The sequence below is a fragment of the Nycticebus coucang genome, chromosome X (assembly GCF_027406575.1).
Source record: "Nycticebus coucang isolate mNycCou1 chromosome X, mNycCou1.pri, whole genome shotgun sequence".
In the NCBI taxonomy this organism is placed as follows: domain Eukaryota; kingdom Metazoa; phylum Chordata; class Mammalia; order Primates; family Lorisidae; genus Nycticebus; species Nycticebus coucang.
This window is the reverse complement of record NC_069804.1, coordinates 131,497,897-131,519,751: the sequence shown is the minus strand read 5'-3', so window position 1 is coordinate 131,519,751 and position 21,855 is coordinate 131,497,897. Positions and strand designations below refer to the sequence as shown.

Sequence of the window (21,855 nt, the reverse complement as noted above, 5' to 3'; positions counted from 1 at the left end):
TTTTACAAAGGGGCCCTACTTTATTAACTGTATCAAAGTAAGAGTTTGGGGCTCAAATACTCTGAGATAATGAATGAAACTTATACAAGCTGGGTTAACTGCTTCATGCAAGTCCATAAACCTAGAGGTAAGTACTATCAAGGTATGTGTTTAAGCCAGGCATGGTGGCTCACACCTATAATCCTAGCACTCTGGGAGGCCGAGGCAGGAGGATCCCTTGAGCTCAGGAGTTAGATAAGACCCTGAGCAAGAGCGAGACCCCATCTCTACTGAAAATAGAAAAACTGTGTGGGAGCTTGTAGTCCCAGCTACTTTGAAGGCTAAGGCAGGAGCACTGCTTGAACCCAGGAATGTGAGGTTGCTGTGAGCTAGGCTGACACCACAGCACTGTAGCCTGGGTAACAGAGTGAGACTCTGTCTCAAAAAAAAAAAAAAGTATGCATTGAAAAGTTTGGTCACACATGTTCATAAAGCTTTTTTTTTAAATAAATTTGGTTAATAATTTTCAAACATACAGATTTTATCTCAACACATAAAAGTACAAATTGGCTTGATAATATGGGTGAATTTATTTCTTAAGATTTGAGTGCAAACTTAAAAACAGGAACAAAGCTTTTCATCAAGAATAAACACAAAATCTAAACAACAATCCTGCAAACGTGCATTTTAACAGAAAGTACAAATATGAATACATTATAATTTATAACTACATTTGAAAATTAAAATATTTCTTTCTGAATCCAAAACACCACACAATGTTTAACCTGTTTTCATTTTTTTACCTTAGAAACATTTGTCATATGCTATCAGGAAAATACAGGCAAAGATTACTAATCAGTCTCTATCACCAAAGAAATTACTTTTCTTAACTTCTGATTTTTTTAACCTTTCATCTGTATTTCAGTTCTGAAAAGCCATACAATTAAAACTTCATTCTAGAGAAAAAAAGAATGAATACAATATCAAGGAGACAAGATACGTTCGTGTAATTAAAGCAAAAGTCACAAGTATCTGACTTAGAAATGTACATATCATAGTAAAATTTTTTAAGTACAACTTTATTTGATGACATGTGATAACAATTGTGAACAATTTAAACAGGTATAAAAAAATGTGAGCTTAAAATCTTTAGGATCAAATACTTGAAAAGTCACTATGAATACAGAAAGAGTTGTTTACATAAACATGTATATTTTTCGTTGAAAAAAAATCAGGGGGTAGTGGCATCTCCCTGGTCCCTTAACAATATTTGGATTTTTGCAAAAAATTAGCAGCACCCAACCTTAAGTGTTAATTATGTGTTTCTAAAGGATCTATACAACAGATTAGTTGGCAGTGTTCTAGCTTTTGGGAGATAGGGGTCGATAGGGGTGCAGATATCTGAGATAAGATAGTATGCATGCACTCACACATTTAAAATCACCATTCCAAGTAAGAGGAAAAATTCACATATGGAAATGTCTATGAAAATCATCCTTAAAGGATAAACAGTGGGGCAGGAATAGAATCAGGATAGTAGTCTACTTGATAATAATGGGTTTTCACTCTCCAAAGGCAAGTTGAGAAGAATGAGAATACTCACATACACATAACTTCAATGAAAACTTGCCTAGAATTTTACTTTGCATAACACGCAACAGAAATCTTTACAAAAACCTTCATTCTTGTTTATAATACCAGATGATTTTTTCCTTATTACCACCATATACATAACATTTAAGTATTTTCTTTATAAATATTTTAAAGCAAAAAAGAATTTCTTTTGCTTCAATGGTGGCCCACCTCTGTACAAAGCAATGTAAGCAACACATACATATATATGTATATATATATATATAAAATGATTGAAAAAAGTGCAAAGAATAACAGTTATTAAGAATTTTTGCTTTTACAGTAACTATGGTTCAAGTGTGAATATCTGTTAGGGATATGGTATGTATAAATCCTATAGTTTAAGTAAAGACTCAAAGAGAAACCCACACTCCCGAAGTTACTGCACAAGCATCAGTCCCTTATCAAGTAACTCTGCCCTTCCCCTAAATCTAGCATTTCCAGTTTCTAAATTCTTCATAAACAGGAAAAAGGTGGTGACAATGTCTTCTTCCCTTTAACTTCCCAAAACTCATCCAAGTTAATCACCTGTAGGTTTGAACAAGATATTGGGGAAGTCATTCATTATAACCCGCTTTCTTAAATTAAAGCAAAATGAAAGGCTTTCTGAAATACAAATTGATCAAGGATCAAATCAGCAACAGCAAATAGACCTTAAATTACAAACGTAATTTAATATGACTACATTTTAAAAATTTACCATTATTGAAGATAAATTCCAAGTCTAAATCTCTTTCCCGGGTTCAGTATGATGCAAAGCTCCTAATTCCAAATACTATACTCACGATTCTATCACTTTTTCTAATAGAGAAAATATGTCCTATTAAAGTTTGATTACCTTTCTATCATTTTACTCTTGGTCTCAGTCTTTCATTTTTAATAAATACAGAAAGGCAATTTTCAGCATTTTTAAAAATGTGCTTCCCTCTTAAATAATACACTGACTGATTTTAGATCCTGAAGTTTCAAAAATGTAGTTCAAGTCTAATTTCTCTTCAGTTATATTACTAGATATTTTTTGGTGTGTATATGTTGGTTTATTCTTACTTTAGGCACTGTAATTATTCATAATATTACAATGATTCTATGTCTACCCTATGCAACAATTGTAATCTTAAATCAACACCTTCTACGGTACTACTTAATTCAGTATATTATGTTACAATTGAATTTTCCCTTCAAGATAAATAGTTGGAAGAGAAATTTAAAGCCTGGCAGCACTTCTGCTTTTTGAGTAGTGTTAATACATATTTTCAGTCATGCTTAATACTTAAGCTTCTTCTGAACTAGGAAGACAATAGACATTGGAAGCTGCAAATTTCCTCAAACTACATTCTACTCCAACTCCAATTAATTTTGTTCAACATTAAATATTTTCCTTTACAAAAACAGGTATACCTTCGGCTAATTTTTAAAAAGAGATTTTCTGCTCTGTGATTAATAACACAGCTAAAGGGAAATAACTTTTCAATTTCAGCTTCACTAGGACTATGCAAAACTAAGTTAGACTCGACAACTATTTCAATCAGTTTTTTTTTAACCATGTGTTTAGAACAATAACGTCTTACATTCTAACAAACAGATCAACAAAGGCTTAAAACTTTAGAATTAAAACATCACCAGGCTAGTTCCTATGCAACTGTAAATCAGAGAACATTTTATTTGCCCCCATACATTCGTTCAATGTCTTTGAGGTAATGGTTCTTCAGCTCTTTCCTCTTCAGTTTGAAAGCATCAGTTACCAAACCAGTTTCAGGGGTCCATGGCTCTGGGCTTAAGCGAACCTTGATTGGTATTTCAAACCGCTCCAGTTTCACTGAAATGAGACAAGGAGGGATGGGAGAGAGGGAGAAGGAGGGGAAAGAAGGCAGAAGAAAGGGAAAGAAGGAGACAGAGAAGCAATGAATAAAATATGGATTTTGCAGGATTTACTTAAATGATGTAGGTGTGTGGCAAACTTCATAACTGCATGTTAGTTTATTAATGATATCTCTACCTTACAATTTCATTTTATATTTCTTGCAGCACACATAAGTTGTGTTAGCTGGATAGTTATAGTGTATGTAGTTTTTATTCTAAGATATACAGTGTGTCTGTAAAGTTCGTGTGCAATTTAAAATAGCTGATGTAAATTGCACACAAATTTTATGGACACCCTGCGCGCGTGTGCGCATGTGCACACACACACACTCCCCTTCCTCTTCAGAAACTATATATTTGTTGTTCCCTCTGTCTGAGATGGTCTTCCACATTATAGTTACATGGCTCACTTCCTTTTCTTCATTCAGGTGTCTGTTCAAATGCTACCTCCTCAGAGAGGACTTCCATGACCACTCATGACAAAAAAGAGGTCCTTTTGTCTCTCTGTATCCTATTACACTATGCTTCATTCAAAGTACTTGTCACCACCCAACATAGTACATCTTGGTCTCACCCACTAGAATGTGAGCTCCATGAAAGCAGGGTCTTTGTTTTGGTCACTGTCATCCATAGGACTATGTTGAGAGCCCTCCATGAATACATACATATATTGATTAACTCATTCTATAGAAAATAAAAAGCCTCTCGACAAATATTTGTGTAAGTTTAATTATATATTAAAATACGGGTCAAAAGGGGGATTGTGAATTACACACCTTTAAATGGTATTTGAGTTTGACTCATTATGTTTGAGTTAGACAACTCAATACGTGTTGGCAGAAACATAAGAAAATAAAGGGACGGCGCCTGTGGCTCAGTGGGTAGGGTGCTGACCCCATATACTGAGGGTGGCGAGTTCAAACCCGGCCCTGGCCAAACTGCAACAAAAAAATAGCCGGGCGTTGTGGCGGGCGCCTGTAGTCCCAGCTACTCGGGAGGCTGAGGCAGGAGAATCGCCTAAGCCCAGCGGTTGAAGGTTGCTGTGAGCTGTGTGATGCCACAGCACTCTACCAAGGGCAATAAAGTGAGACTCTGTCTCTATAAAAAAAAAGAAAGAAAGAAAGAAAGGACATGGGACTCAGCTCCTGTAGCACAGTGGTTATAGCACCAGCCACACACACGGAGGGTGGCGGGTTTGAGCCCAGCCCCGGCCAGCTAGAAAACAATGACAACTGTAACACACACACACACAAGAAAAGCCAGTTGTTATGGCTCGGTGCCTGTAGCTCAGCAGCTAGGGCACCAGCCACATACACTGGAGCTGGCGGGTTCAAATCTAGCCCGGGGCCTGCCAAACAACAATGACAACTACAACCAAAAATAGCTAGGCACTGTTGCGGGTGCCTGTAGTCCCAGCTACTTGGGAGGCTGAGACAAGAGAATAGCTTAAGTCCAAGAGTTTGAGGTTGCTGTGAGCTGTGGTGCCACAGCACTCTACTGAGGGTGACAGCTTGAGACTGTCCCAATAAAAAAAAGAAAAAAGAAAAAAAAATAAGGACATGGGAAAAACAGAGAGAGGGAAGGAGGGAGAAGGGCAGGGTCACAGTGTATGACACATCTCTTGGGGGAAAGACACAATTGTAAGAGGGACTTTACCTAACAAATGCAATCAGTCTAACTTGGTTTCTTGTACCCTCAATGAATCCCCAACAATAAAAAAAGAAAAGAAAAGAAGGACATGGGCAAGACATGATTGCAAGAGGGACTTTACCTAACAATTGCAATCAGTGTAACTGGCTTATTGTACCCTCAATGAATCCCCAACAATAAAAAAAAAAAAGAAGGACATGGAGGTAATCAATACAGTATTCAATACTTTTAAACTCCACAGATTATATACTGTACGTATACATTATGCATACAAGTTCATCCTTAAAATTCTGAAGGCCCATTAATAGCAATGTTAACCTACAAATGAAATTTTCTATACAATTAATTAAAACAGCAATTGCTAAGAAGTGAACATTCTGCATGTTTAAAAAAATACTGCTGAACAGCCTAGATGATGTTAGAAACAATTTGATTTCAGTGGTAAGGCCAAAGAACTCATAAAAGTTATTCTTTTAGTACTAGTCTAAGTTTTAAGAAAGCTTGATTGGATTAGTAAGTTTCTCATTAAAATAAGAGAAAAAACATAAAGCCGATTATGAAAAATAATCTTCCAAATAAAACTTAGAACCAACTTCCAAAAAATAATGCTTTGAACAGGTACTAAAAGAATATAAAACGTGCTTGAAGTAAACATGTCCACTTTATTAATACCTTACAGCTCAGTTACACAGAGGTTCCTGAAATAATCCTATCTGCACCCAACGCCTCATTTGAATCTCAAAGAAACTGTTAATTTCTGAAATACCAGATTTGGCTCCAAAATCTTTTATTTCATTTTACTTTTCTGGCATACACAGGCCCTTTCTAGAAACACTAACAAAATTTGGACAAAGCAAGCAAATTATTTCAGTTTTACACAAACAAATTAAAGCATATTTATAAAAATTCCTACATTTAATCTTCATTAGTTAAATTCCTGATTTAAACCCCCTCTCCTCCAAAAAGTCTGCTTTAGGTGTTTTATCTTGGGAACTCCTAACATTATCTAATATCAAAAACTATAGAAAGCAATGGACGATCATAATTTCCTACAAATAAAATAAAGTAATTACAAGTAAGAATAATTAATACTACATTTAAGGAAAAATCAATTTAAACAAAAATGATTTTACATGCAACATCTGAATTAACTAGAACATTATGAAGTGTGACCTGAAGGTGGCAGCACATGCCAATTTTTATAGCAATTGGCAGTTGCTCAAATTGTCCCAGAACAATTACTTTGCATTCTTATTATACTACTTATGAGTACCTCACACTTACATTTAAAAAACATTTAGAAGCCTGCTACAAAAGATGTAAGATTTTTCTGAATATAATCATGACCACCTTACACTTTCTGGCCTAAGTCTCTGAAATGAAAAATTTGAAGTATTGACAAAATAAATCTTTTGTGGCACAGAAAAGTTTATGATTTATACATTTAGTTCATGGTCAGTGTTCATTATCCAGATCATGAATTATATGCCTCAGTCCAACCACAGAAAAGTTCCAAGAGCCTAGCTGGTCCTAGAATTTTGCTCCACCTTCTACCCAACTGTGATCTATCTTGACTTTCTCCATTGTTGCTTTTATACAGTTAAATATTTAATGACAAATTATTCAAGTCATTTTCTACTCTATTTGTACATTCAGAGAATAATGAACAATAAGTATGGTGCATTTCCGATGGTTAACCTTTGGATGAAATACTTTTTTTTTTTTTTTGCAACAGGGTCTTGCTAGAGTACAGTGGCATCATCACAGCTCACTGAAATCTCAAATTCCTGGGCTCACCAGATCCTCCTGCCTTAGTACCCTGAGTAGCTGGGCCTAAGACAAGTGCTGCCACATCTGGCTAAGGAAATACTTTTCTAAAACTACATTTAAAGAAAATCAGAGTTTGAGTCAAAAACAGTTCTGGCAGCCTGTATCATGGATATGAAAGTGTGTTACAATAATAATACTGTGACATACACAATCATCTCGAAGAAGAATATATTAAGTCACATTATCTTTATAGTTATAAAATAATCAAGTTTTCAATCTTATGTTACTAGGCAATTGTTATTTAAAAATCTGCAGTCTCCGGAGTTCAGAAAATTCTTGGGGAAAAATTAGTTATCAAGTTGAAGTTGAAAAGGTATTACTATAAACTTTATTTTTCAACCAAAATGAAACCTAAGTAGTAAATTTAAAAAATAAATAAAAATAATTGTAGCCCAACTAGGGAAATAGGTATCCTGATGTATTTCTGAATATAAACTGCTACTACTGTTTTACAGAGAAAGGGAGTGATTTGGCAACAGGGGAAAAAGTCTTTAAAAATATATCTTTCTTTTGATTCAGAAATTCCATTACTAGGAATTTACACTATGAAAATAATCACATAAAAAGCCTGAGGCCAGGCCAGGCATGGTGGCTCCTGCCTGTAGTCCTAACACTCTGGGAGGCCGAGGTAAGAGGATCATTTGAGCTCAAGACTAGCATGAACAAGGGCAAGACTGTTTCTACTAAAAATAGAAAAGTTAGCTAGGTGTGGTGCAATATGCCTTGTAGTCCCAGATACTTGGGAGACTGAGGCAGGAGAATCGCTGGAGACCAGGAGTTTGATGTTACTGTGAACTAGGGTAAGGCCACAGCACTCTAGCCTGGGCAACAGAATAAGACTGTCTCATAAAAACAAAGAAAGAAAGAAAATAAGAAAATAAGCCTGAGCAAGGGTAAGACCCCATCTCTACAAAAAATAGAAAAATTATCCAGGTGTTGTGGTACATGCCGTAATCCTAGCTATTCAGGAGGTTGAGGCAAGAGGATAGGTTGAGCCCTAGAATTTGAAGTTGCTGTGAGCTATGATCACAGCACTACACTCTAACTGAGGCAACAGAGTAAGAAAGACCCTGTCTCAAAAAAGGAAAAGAAAATTATACAATATATATGTTACATTTGTTTATAGTGGGAGAAAAAAGTAGAACTCACCGAGAAATCCAACAGGGACTTAAATGGGTATTTATATGCTGAAATACTATTTAGCTATTAACAATGATAACATAGTTCTGTACCTACTGACTCAGAAAAATGCCAGTGATGTGGGTAAGTTAGTATATATACCAAAGTATGATCTTGCCACCCAAAGATAGCTAGTATCAGTGATTTTTACTTCCTTCTCTATAATAATCTGTATTGTCCAATATTTTATGAGTATAGATAACCTATAATCAGAAAGATGATAATTTCTTTTTTTAAGAAAAAAAGAAAGTGTTACAATTTGGTTAACAGCTTCCAATTCAACGGACAGAGTACATAGTTTTCTCTGTTTCCCCTGGAAAATAATGTAAATAATTTAAAATACTTTTTAAAATAGGAACAGTAGTAACCACAAGGGAAAAAAAAAAAAAAAACAGAGAAAGAAGGCACTGAAGTAAGTTCAACAGAATTTTAGAAGACAAAGGCAAAAGAATTAGTGGTAACTGATTTAGGGCTGAAAGAGCTAAAGCAACCGCCAAGAGAGAAAGGCACAAGAAGCAAACCACCCTCATGGGGAAGTGCTCCCCGAGCCTGTGCTGCTGAAGACTGAAGGAGTAAGGTTGGGAACAGGAGCGGTAGGCCTCAGCCCGTTTAAAAAACAGCTCTCCTCACCCTGTCCTCCTCTTCCCGTGGCAGGCTGAAAACAAGTTTACTTTTTGGAAAAACTGAATTAAAGATGCTGGACTCAAGGACATTAGGCACAATAGAGGGAGGAAGTAAGGCTGAAAACAGAAGGATTCAGCCGCTGGCCTTCTGTCCCGCCACAGCTCCTTTTCTCCTTTTGGCTACCAGAATATTGGCAGTTGAGCTAATATCACCCAGGCAAGAGATTGGGGACGTCTTCTTGGGAGAAATGGAATAATCTAAGAAAAAGAGAATATTTGAGTAACTTTTCAGGGAAGTCTAGTGATCTTTTCAAACAGTTGTCTTGTTTTATTTATTTATTTATTTATTTATTTAGAGTCTCACTCTGCCATCCTGGGTGGAGTGCAATGGCATCATACCTCACAGCAACCTCAAACTCCAGGATTCAAGCAATCCTCCTGCCTCAGCCTCCTGAGTAGCTGGGACTACAGGTGTCCACCACAATGCCCAACTAATTTTTCTATTTTTAGTAGAAATGGGGTCTCACTCTTGCTCAGGCTGGTGTCAGACTCCTGAGCTCAAGGGATCCACCCGCCTCAGCCTCCCAGAGAGCTAGGATTACAGGTATGAGCCACTGCACCCGGCCCAAACAGTTTTTTAGAACCTCGCTTTTAAGCATGAATGGAGAGACAAGGATCAGCAGATACCTGAAAGGCTACAATCAAGTATAAAGTAGAACTTAGAGAAATGGAGACAATACCAAGAGAAGAAAACTACATAAAAGGATTCCTTGTAACATTGTCAGAGGAATAAGGGACAACATGTTGAATGCATCAGTGAAACAGCAATAGAGTGCTACTGAAAGGAACACTGAGAGGACAGGAATGAGTTCTTGAAAATTATAATTCTGAGAGTGAAAGTTGGAAATTCAGTAAATAGAAGAGTTACAAAGAAACTCTGCCAGAATATAAACCAATAAGACAATGAAACAGGAAACAAAAGAAAAAGGAAAAGGAAATTAGAGGATTAAAGCAAGAGGTCCAACAGCCATTATATAAAAGTAGTCTCAGAAACACACACACACAGACACACACGCCCCCCAACCATGGGGTCAGGGAGAACTATGGGAAAAAGAAGCAAGCCAACAAAAGCAGATTAACAAATATTTCCCAGAACTGAAGAGCAGAGACCCAGATTAAAAAGGCCTGTGCCAACTACACACAGTGATAAATGATCAAAGACCCACACAGGGCATATCATCACGAACTATCAGAACACCAGAAATTGACATTGCAATTCTGAAAGCTCAGAGAGATAAAACAGTTCATACACAAAGAAACAGGAACCAGGATGGCACTGGATTTCTCAGCCAGCAACAGTGAAGTTAGAAGACAATGGCGCAAAGCCTGCAAAGTATTAAGGAAAAATTATTTACAATCTAGAATTCTAATAGCTGCCCACCCGTGCCTTAAAAGGGAAGGCTAGAAAAAAAGACATATTCAGGCACACAGCACAGTCTCAAAAATTTACCTCCTATGCACCTTTCTCAGGAAGCTGCTGGAGGATGTGTTCTACCCACACCAGCCAGTAAGCCAGGACAAAGATAGACATGAGATCCAGGAAACAAGATCCAACACGGGAGAGGCAAAGGTAATTTCCAGGATGATAGTAAAAAGAAGCCCTGGGGAGCAAACAGTCTAAATTTCAGCATGAGGACAAAGGACACCAAGAAGGACATCTCAAAGAAAAAACAAATATATAAACATACCATATTTTCCTGTATTTGAGAGAATTTTTATAACTTTATCAGTGCTTAGGGGAAGAATTAAGAATAGGTACACAAAAAACCATGAAAGAAGAGAGGAAATTATAAATCCAGGAAAAAATGGAAAGTTGTCCAAAAAGGGAAATATAAAACACCGTTTAGCTGTGAATGGTTTCATAGTCATAATGTTAACATAGGTATAAAATGTAAAATTGTACTACTATATATTGGGAAAGGAAGTGTATGTTTAGGGGAACATAAACGAAACTTAAATCATCTTCTATGGTTGGAAGTCCATAGATAACATCTCAAATGAAAAAGTCAAGAAATCAATATAACCATTTTCTTTAGAAAAATGGAGACAAATGCCAGAGATTTTTAAAAACAGCTAAACTTGAAAAAAGATGAGACTTGGGAGTGAAGAGAGGTACAATATGAGCTACTATTTAATGCACCTCTTGTAATACCATCTGGTATTTTAAAAACTACATATGCTGATCACAGTAATAAAAATGAAAATTCAAAAGGTTACAAAACTGGCCTAGAAAGCCAGGTGCAGTGGCTCGTGCCTATAATCCTAGGACTCTGGGAGGATTCCTTAAGATCAGGAGATCAAGACCAGCCTGAGCAAAAGCAAGACCCCACCTCTATTAAAAATAGAAAAAATTAGCTGGGCATGGCAATACGTGCCTGTAGTCCAAGCTACTCAAGAGGCTGAGGCAGGAGGATCACTTGAACTCAGGAGCTTGAGGTTGCCATGCGCTATGATGCCATGGAACTCTAGACTGGGAAATAGAGGGAGACTCTGTCTCACCAAAAAAAAAAAAAAAAAAAAAAAACTGGCCCAATCAGTGTTCCAGTAAACTTTGTCAGCTCTTTTTTGCTAATTTGAAACTGAGGATTCTGAAGATTACTCCCTTTCAAGAAATTCTTAGCAGTGCTGTGCACTGGCTTTGCTCTCCTGGCATCTTGCCAATCACACTTTCCATGCACACCTCATCCTCCACCCATTCCTTACATGCTGGTATTGTCCAGGGGCCAGTCCTAAGCCTCCTGTTCTTACTTTACATTTTCTTCCAAGGTCAGCACATCTACCTTCACAGTTCAAATTATCTCTAAGTGTATCTATAGTACACTGCAGGCCTCTCCCATCATTTATTAAAAGGATTTGTTCTGTAAAATTTGGATTCAGTCAAAAGTCTGCGTTCAAGGATCCAAAAGGCCATATGTGGCCCCAAAGCCACAGGTTCTCTACCCTGTGACAATTGTCTGCTGAACATTTGAAGTCTGATTATCCAAACAGGCATTTCGAACTATGTATATCCCAAACTGACCTCATCCTCTTCTTATATATGCTGGCTCTTCCTCCTGTATTTTCTAGCTCAATCAGTAGTAACATCCACCTTATCATTTGAGGCCACAAACCTGAGGGCCATCCTGGACTTCTCTTTCCCTTGCATTAACCAATTAATCATCAAAGCTTACCACTTTCACTTGCTAAATGTTTCTTAATTCCCTGGTTCAGGCCCTGCTTATTTCCACTCTCATCTAGGCATCTGTGACAGCCCTCTTAAACTGGCCTCCTGCCTCAGTGCAGTCCCCCTCAAATATACCTTCAGCACAGCCTCCAGGGTGATTGAACTTATCTGAAATGCAAATATGACCACATCACTAACTTGGTAAAACCTCCCATTGCCTACAGGACTGAATCCAAATTTCTGAACAAGGCATACAAAGCACTGTACGACTTGCTCCCTGCTTAACGTCCACAGTCTCATCTTGGACTTTGTTCTTTACCAGTAACAAAGAATTCCTTGGAGTTCCCTGAACACACTATCTTTTTCCTATCTCTGTGACTTTACTCATATTGCTCCTTGGACTAGAATGCCCTCCCTAGTTAACTTCTCATCAATCCTTAAAGATGAGATTAAGTGACATATCTACAAGGAAAGTTTCCATGACCTTTCAGGTAGGGTTAGGTACCCTCATCTGCGGTACCATGATTTCCTGTTCATCTCTCTACTGCTGTTAAGATTGCTGTCTGGTGTGTCCCTCTCACTGAATAATGAACTATTTCAGAGCAGGAAATGTATCTTACTACCTTCTGTATTTGTAGTGCCTGTCGAAATTCCTGGCACATAGTATGTAATCAGATGTTCTCCAATTAATTATGACTGCATCATCTGAGACAGTCCATTTACACAGCCATACAAGCATAGTTATGGCTATAACACTAAACAGTTATTAGTTCCTACATTGTAGATACAAGGTAGACCTACGTAAGTCTATCCAAAGATGGACCATTTCAAACAAAGGATCACTTGGGTGGAATTTTGTAACATCCAATAAAGAACCAGATAGATAGGTTATTCTACTATATGATATTTAAGGATCCTTCTACCACAGATATCCACTATACATATATTTAAAAGGTTGCTTTTTTAAAAACCCTGTGTTTTACTATTAAAACAAACATCTTGAAGAGCCTAATGCAAAAGACATCATTACCTGACTTTTAAGGATTACAACAGATGAATAATTTCTCACTTACTGGCATTTGCAGCTTCTCGAATCTCTTTCAGTATTTCAGCTTCCATGGCAGGGTTGTTGCATATATCAACCCAAGATCCTTCCACCCCTTTCTGTTGTGCCAAAAGTGTCAACCTTTTCTGGTTAGGAACAACAAAACTGATCACATAGGACTGGTCGCTAAAAAATTAGAAAATAAAATAGAAATTAAAACATTGAGAAAAAATTATTTAATGAAACAGTAGTGTACAGATAATTCCAAATATATATTTAACTTATTTGTTAACGTCTCATAAAAAAATAGTACCAGCATAATACCACAGCAAAGTTTCATTAAGAAACGGCACCAGTATAATACTATGATACCAGCATAAAGACAGACAGATAGGCCAATGGAATAAGAAGATAAGCCAGAAGCAAACTCTTGCATCTATGGTCAAATGATCTTCAACAAGGGTGTTAAGAACAGTCAATGGAGAAAGGACCATCTCTTCAGCAAATGGTGCTAGGAAAACTGGAAAGAATGAAGTTGGACCTTTACCTTACAACATATATAAAGATTAGCTCAAAACGGATCGAGACCTATATATTTAAGAGCTAAAACCGTAAAACTCCTAGAAAACACAAGAGAAAAGCTTTACGACAATGAGTTTGGCATTATTTCTTGGATGTAACATAACAGCACGAGCAACCAAAGCAAAAACAAATAAATGGGACTACATCAGAATTTAAAACTTCTGTGCATCAGAGGACACACTATCAATAGAGTGTGGAATGGGAAAAAAATTTGCCCAAATCATATACCTGATAAGCAGCTACTATATGGGCTCACACAATTCAACAACAAAAAACAAATAGCCCAATTAAAAAACAAGCAAAGAATTTGAATAGACGTTTCTCTAGAGATGCTATACAAATGGCCAACAATCGTATAAAAAGATTCTTGACAGCACTAATCATTAGGGAAATGCAAATCAGTACCAAAATGAGACAGTCCCCTCACACAATTCACAAGCATCCCATAAGGATGACTACTATCACAAAAACAGAAACAAATGTTAGAGAGGAGGTGGAGAAATGGGGCGCTTGTGGACTGTTGCGGGAATGTAAAAATGGTGCTGCTGCTATAGTCAACACTGTGTTAGTTCCTTAAAAATTAAAAATAGAACTACCATATGATCTAGTAATTTTACATCCAGGTATCTATCCCAAAGAATTGAAAGCAAAATCTCAAGGAGATATTTGCATACTTATGGTCACAGTCACAATAGCCCAGGGGGGAAGTAACGCAAGTGTCCACTGATGATGAATATATGAGCAAAATACATTATATACATATAATGAAATATGGTTCAGTCTTAAAAAGGAAATTCTGACACATGCAATATGTATGGATAAATCTTGAGGACATTATACTAAGTGAAACAAGCCAATCATAAAAAAGACAATGTGTGATTCTACTTATATGAGGTATTGAGGGTAGTTAAATTTATAGAAACAGAAAGTAGAATGGTAGTTGCCAGGGGCTAAGGGAAGAGGAAATGGGTAGTTGCTGTTTAATGGATAGAGTTTCAGTTCCACAAGAATAAAAATTCTGGCAGCAGGGTGGCTCACACCTGTAATCTTAGCACTTTGGGAAGCCAAGGCAGGTGGGGTGCTTGAGCTCAGGAGTTCCAGACCAGTGAGTGAGGCTCTTCCCTACTAAAAATAGAAAAACTAGCTGGGCATTGTGCTGGGTTACCTATAGTCCCAGCTACTTGGAAGGCTGAAGCAAGAGGACTGCTCAAGCCCAAGAGTCTAAGGTTTCTGTGACCTATAACGCCACAGTGCTCTACCCAGAATGACAGAGAATCTGTCTCATAAAAAAAAAAAAAAGAATAAACACTTCTACAGAAGGCCAGGTATGGTGGCTCACACCTGTAATCCTAGCACTTGGGATGTGGGTGGATTGCCTGAGCTCACAGGTTCGAGACCAGCCTGAGCCAGAGTGAGATCCTGTCTCTAAAAAAAATAGCCGAGCGTTGTGGTGGGCGCCTGTAGTTCCAGCTACTTGGGAGGCTGAGGCAAGAGGATCACTTGAACCCAAGAGTTTGAGGTTGCTGTGAGCTAAGATGTCAGGACATTCTACCAAAGGTGACCAAAAAACAAAACTCTAGAGATAGTTTGCACAACAATGTAAATATACTTAACACTACTGAGTAGCACACTTAGAAATGACTAAGATGGTAAATTTTATGGTATGGAGTTTTTACCACAATTACAATGTAAAAAAATAAAGAATTAAGGCCATAAAAATAACACATATTAACATACAAAGAAAATGATTCAATCTCTTAGGCTTTTGATTTAGAAAAGCCTGGGTTCAAAACTCATCTCAATTCATCTCAACATGTACAAACTATGTTAACTTTTTGGGAAAATTACTTATGCCAAGTCTCAATTATAGATGTTAAATAACTTTTGTCACATAGCTAACTATTTAGCAACATGCAGGTGACCAAAAAGTATACAGTGTCCCAAAAGTCACCCCTAAAGTTGGCATACATAGAGAAAATGAGAAATTGCTGCTAAATGTTCCTTTATTTACAAAATATTCATTACACCATTTTACAAAATATTTACAAAATATTCTGTATGGCTTGTCTATCTGTAAAAATTTTATAATGAGTATTCTGCAAATAAAGGTACATTTAGCTACAACTAGCCATTTTACCTATGTATGGTGACTTTAGGGCACCCTGTAGTTAAAAATGTCTGAGTTATCTCAAATGATCTTCAAGCTACTGAATTCAAGAACTTGCATAAATACAGAATTTCCCAACTGTGATGAAAATTCTAAGAGGAATTTGATGTAGCCCTTATGATAATACATAATTGAATTCTTTTATAATTACCCTTTTACTGTTAGTACATGAAACACAAAATGCAACTTTTTTTTTTTTTTATTGTTGGGGATTCATTGAGGGTACAATAAGCCAGGTTACACTGATTGCAAAATGCAACTTTTGAAAGTTACCTTTTGGCAAAAGCACAGATGTTGTCAATAAGTGGACAATTCTTCAGTGCAGCTTCTACTTTTCCCAGAGATACATATTCTCCTGCTTGTAACTTCACCAAATCTTTCTTACGATCTGTCAAGTTATGAAGAATGTTAAGTTACTCATAGTCTGTTTCATTGAGGTATGTACAATTCTGACTTTCTTTTAATTTCAATGCTTTAATCATTATTTACGAAGATATTGCCAGGTGCAGTGGCTCACACCTGTAATCCCAGCACTGTGCGAGGCTGAGGAGGGAGGATTGCTCGAGCTAAGAAGTTCGAGGCTTGTCTGAGCAAGAGTGAGAACCCCCCACCCCTGACTCGAAAAAAAATGGAAAAACCCAGCCAGGTGTTGCGGCAAGCGCCTATAATCCCAGCAGCTTCAGAGGCTGAGGCAACAGGATGCCCACAGCCCGAGTCTGAGCTTGTAGTGAGCTACGACGCCATTGCACTCTACTCAGGGCAGAAGGTAGAACTCTGTCTCGACAAAAAACCAACAACAACAAAAAAAGATGCTATTCTAAAATTTTGTTGTATATAACGCTTGCCCACACACATCAATTAAAAAGAAAATGCCTAATTAAAGAGGTAGTGGCAAAAAATTATACCCTATACCCAAAGCTTTAATATCTTATTACTATCTTTTATATTATAATAAAGTTAATGGAAGGAATAAGGACTTGGGAGCCTTAAGTTTGAATGGTAGTTTTGCCCTGTAGTAGCTAGCTGAATGTTCCTGACCATGTCAGGTAACCTCCCTAACTTTCAATTTTATCAGGGATATTGACACCTACCTCCTAAAGGCACGATGCATAAGGTCCAGCATATAGAACCCATTCAACCAATGTTAACTCTCCTTTTCCACAGTTGACATATCTTATTAAAATGACAGTGCTCTAAGAAAATGCTGGCACAGGATATCACAGCTTGAATAATCATCAGCCCGTCTCACAATCTTCATGTGAGTGCTAGTTTGCCTACCCAGAGCCTGGGAACCCAGTTTGCAGAAATAACTTTCAATTCCAGTGCAATTAAGGATCAAGAAAAAACAAAAGGCTTAGTAGTTCACCATGCTTCCTGGTTTAGCAGATCAAATTTCTACATGAAGAACCAATTTTCCCAAGAAATTTCTAACTATATTCAGGCCTGATATTGTGAGGTCCAGTGACAGATTAAAATGGGTCACTAGAGATATGACTAAGAAAACTCTACAGCTTGAAAAGAATCTGACCAGCATCCTGCAGAGTAGTCCTTCTTAGCAAGTCAATTTCTGTTTTAACCTTTACCTGTTCAAAGTGAATAGCATAGGAGCCCATTTTGGAGTCACTTTTTGAATTTAAAGGTCTACATCAGGAGGCTCAATAAGGACAGTGACAAAGCAACTGACATTCTCAAAACATACTAGGTGCTGAGGATTGATTTTATCAACTTTCTAAGGTTCAGGCCTAGTTAGAGCCATATATAAATAGCCACCAGGACAAAATATGCCAACACTGCCCCCTGGGTGGGGAGGTAAAAGGTGAGGAAGGCCTAGAATAGGGTACGTTATAGTACATAGTTATACAGAACCACATGTGGTTGGCCATAAAAGACCTCCTCTGAGCACTTTTTGTTTTCCTATTGCCAATCTGCTATTTTGTCTACCCCTAATGCTGCTGCTGTTATAACTGCCTATACTAGGAAGGTTCGGGAGGCGCCTGTGCCTCAAAGGAGTAGGGCGCCAGCCCCATATGCCGTAGTTGGCAGGTTCAAACCCAGCCCCAGCCAAAAAAAAAAAAGAAGAAGAAGAAGAAGGTTCAGGCACTGCTTCAAACATCATACACACACACACACACACACACACACATATATATACAAATATACACACATTATATATATACATGTAGGTATCAATTCCTTTAATCCTCACAACAATCTTATGAGGATGGTATTGTTATCCCTATTTTGCAGATGGAAGCTCATATATAAGTTAAATAACTCACCAAAATTTTGAACAGAAGTATCACTCCTATTAATGACCTGACCAACATTACCTTTTGTCCAAGTTGACGTTACAGAGAATACATGAATACACTGACCTATAATCTGTAAACATCCATCGGGATGGAATTCTCCAATATCACCAGTGCAAAACCACCTCTGTCCATTTTCATCCACAGAATAATCCTCTGCCGTTTTCTCTTCATTTTTAAAGTATCCCATGGAGATATTCTGCCCACCAATTACAATTTCGCCTCTGGGGTTTGGTTTGTCATGAATTGTATAACCACCTGGAAATCATAAAAGTCAATTAGTTACTCTTGGGTGTAATACCTGAAACTATTATAGGCAAATTACTAATATGTTGATATCAATGCATTCTGGATTTTTTTCTAAGATGGTTTTAATCAAAGAGAATAGGTATTAAGTAACTAAGAAAGACAGCATCACGTACTGACAGGGACAGGGAGGTTCTGGGAAACAGGAGGGAAAATTTACTAATTTAGCCTATGTCTAGTCATGAACTTTAAAAGTTAAAACACCAAAATAATTGACAATAACTATGAAAATACTTTATCACTACTCACTATTATTTTTATTACTGAACCCAGCTTACTTTAAGGAAAATACACAAAAATTTAGGTGTGTGAATTGAGACACAGATTAGAGTTTATGTTGTAAAAACATTAAAAGCAGAGTTCCTTTCATCTGTTAACAGCTCTCATAACCTTACAACTGTTCAATATTTCAATATAACAAATCTCATTGTATGCAAGACATCAAGATTAATTCCTACTATACAAAGTGCAGGATCCTTCACAGCAAGGAAAACTCCAAATATATGCCCAGAAATAGAACCATTTCCCAAAACTGACAATGAGGCACAGTACCAGGAAATCAGAAACTCAAAATTCTCCTTAGCAAGTTTTACTGTAAACATTTCTGATTATACTGCCTAACAAATAACCAATCTAATAAAATAAATCTGAAGCTGATCCACAATACACGTATATACAACTATCTATATTTTCTTCAGCATTTCATTATAAAATTGGAATGTTATTGAGCGGTGCCTGTAGCTCACTGAGTAGGGCACTGGCCCCATATATCGAGGGTGGTGGGTTCTAACCCAGCCCCAGCAAACTGCAACAAGAAAAAATAGCCAGGTATTGTGGCGGGCACCTGTGGTCCCAGCTACTCGGGAGGCTGAGGCAAGTGAATCACCTAAGCCTAAGAGCTGGAGGTTGCTGTGAGCTGTGACACCACGGCACTCTACCAAAGGCCATAAAGTGAGACTCTATCTCTAAAAAAAAAATTGGAATTCTATTACCATGGAAAAAATGGCGGCTTAGACCCAAGATGTAAAATTCTTGGGAATGTAGCTGGCTTTTAAATGTGTTTTTTTTAAATGAGAGACATGTAAAAATTTTTAAAAAATTAAATGTGTATTTTTTAATCAATACACAATATATTTAATGGTCTTAAGATGCACAAACTTACAAACACAAGCAGTTATGGTGAACTATGAAACAGTAAGTCAGTTAAAGTGGCAAGTTAATAGATTTAGCTTCAAGCATGATTTTTTAAATCATAATATTTTATCATTTTATTTTATTTTATTTTTTCTGGGTTGTCATTTCCTCTTTTTTAATTTTTTTTATTAAACTATAACTGTGTACATTAATGCATTTATGGGGTACAATGTGCTGGTTTTCTATACAATTTGAAATACTTACAACAAACTGGTTAACATAACATTCACCACACTTTCTTAGTTATTGTGTTATGACATTTATACTCTACACTTAGTAGATTTGACATGTACCCTTGTAAAATGCACCATAAGTGTGATCCAACCAATTACCCTCCTTCCCCCATCCTCCTCCTTCCCCTCCCCCTCCTCTTTCCCCTTCATCTTGGGCTGTAGTTGGGTTATAGCTTTCATGTTAGTGTGGTTGATTATATGTTGGTTTCATAGTAAGTAGCTGAGTACATTGGATACTTTTTCTTCCATTCCTGACATACTTTACTAAGAAGAGTATGTTCCAGCTCCATCCATGTAAATATAAAAGAGGTAAAGTCTCCATCTTTTTTAAGGCTGCATAATATTCCATGGTGTACATCTACCACAATTTATTAATCCATTCGTGGGTTGATGGGCACTTGAGCTTCTTCCATGACTTAGCAATTATGAATTGGGCTGCAATAAACATTCTGGTACAAATATCTTTGTTATAAAGCGATTTTTGGTCTTCTGGATAGTATTTTTTAAAAGGAATAATTGTGGTGGTGCTTGTAGCTCAAGTGGCGAAGGCACCAGCTACATACTCTGGAGCTGGTGCGTTCAAATCTGGCCTGGGCCTGCCAAACAATGACAAATACAACCCCAAAACGGCCAGGTGTGGTGGGCGCCTCTAATCCCAGCTACTTGCAAGGCTGAGGCAAGAGAATCACTTAAGCTCAGGAGTTTGAGGTTGCTGTGAGCTGTGACACTACAGCACTCTACCCAGGGCAATAGCTTGAGGCTCTGTCTTAAAAAAAATAATAATAATAATAATCGTTTGCTCATAGGGCCCTGTCAATAATGCACATAAGCTGGGTGTGGTGGCTCATGCCTATAATCCTAGCACTCTAGAAGGCTGAGACAGGTGGATTGTCTGAGCTCAGGAGTTTGAGACCAGCCTGGGCAAAAGTGAGATCCCGCCTCTACTAAAAATAGAAAAACTAGCTGGTGTTGTGGTGCAAACCCATAGTCCCAGCTACCTGGGAGGCTGAGGCAGGGGGACTCCTTGAATCCTGGAGTTTGAGGTTGCTGTAAGGTATGATGCCATTGCACTCTACCCAGGGTGACAGAGTGAGACTTTGTCTCAAAAAAAAAAAAAAAAAAAGTACATAACAAGTGTAAGACAGTCACAAAGAAGAAACATCTTTAGAAACTGGTTTAGTTTATGCTATGTTTAGAAACTAGTTTATGCTAGATAAAGCTCATTTATTTTCTTGGAGTTTGGACAACCTAAGGAATGTATCCTACAAGGTAACTTGTCTTTAAATCTTTTGTCTGTGACTCCATTCTAAGGTAAATATGCTCTGTTAAAATCTTAAGCTTTTATTATTCTTCCTAGGCTAGGCTGTTAATTATTAGTTTATTTAACACTCCATTTCATGGCAAGTTAACATATATGTTTAGTATCTTTCATTAAATGCATCGTAAGAAGACTGGTTTACTTTTGCTTTCAGCTGATTTGTAAAATGGATTATCACCAATGTCTGTAAACTACAGGTTTCCTCTAGGAGGCTTGCTTCCATGTGTACATATAAAAATTCAACTATACAACATAGCTGGACATTTGAGTCTCAACTATGAAAATCTTTGCTGTGTATGTGTGTATATGTACAGATACTCTATCCCCTGAAAATCTGGGGTTTCTTTCTCCACCTAAACATCCTCACTAGTAAAGGCAAGCTTCAAAGGATCCTCCCCACCTTCTCCAAATCCACTAAAATTTCTTTTTCCTTTTTACCTTCAGGTAATCTCAAGTCCAGAATCATTGACCCTAGATTCTAAAGATTTTTCACTTCCTCTTGGGAGCATAAAGATATCACTAAGGAAAAAACAAGCACAAGGAACAGGCAACACTGAAAATCATTTGCTATCACAATCTAACGTTTCAGGCGTCCTCAAACCGCGGCCCACAGGCCACATGAAGTGGTGTGAATTGTATTTGTTCCCGTTTTGTTTTTTACTTCAAAATAAGATATGTGCAGTGTGCATAGGAATTTGTTCATAGTTGTTGTTTTTTTTAAACTA

General features: G+C 37.3%; 1 protein-coding gene across 3 annotated transcripts in view; it reads right to left on the bottom strand.

The window, feature by feature from the left end:
- Positions 1-550: 550 nt before the first annotated feature.
- The window catches only part of ACSL4 (acyl-CoA synthetase long chain family member 4), an 89,749-nt gene continuing 68,444 nt past the window's right edge, over positions 551-21,855 (bottom strand). For all 3 annotated transcript variants that reach the window (XM_053579701.1, XM_053579702.1, XM_053579700.1), the window contains exons 13-16: positions 18,146-18,337; positions 16,044-16,158; positions 13,050-13,207; positions 551-3,427 (exon numbers count right to left, since the gene is read on the bottom strand). In XM_053579701.1, coding sequence (XP_053435676.1) covers positions 3,270-3,427; positions 13,050-13,207; positions 16,044-16,158; positions 18,146-18,337 — 623 coding nt within the window. In that variant the 3' untranslated portion in view covers positions 551-3,269. The remainder of the gene's footprint in view (positions 3,428-13,049; positions 13,208-16,043; positions 16,159-18,145; positions 18,338-21,855) is intronic.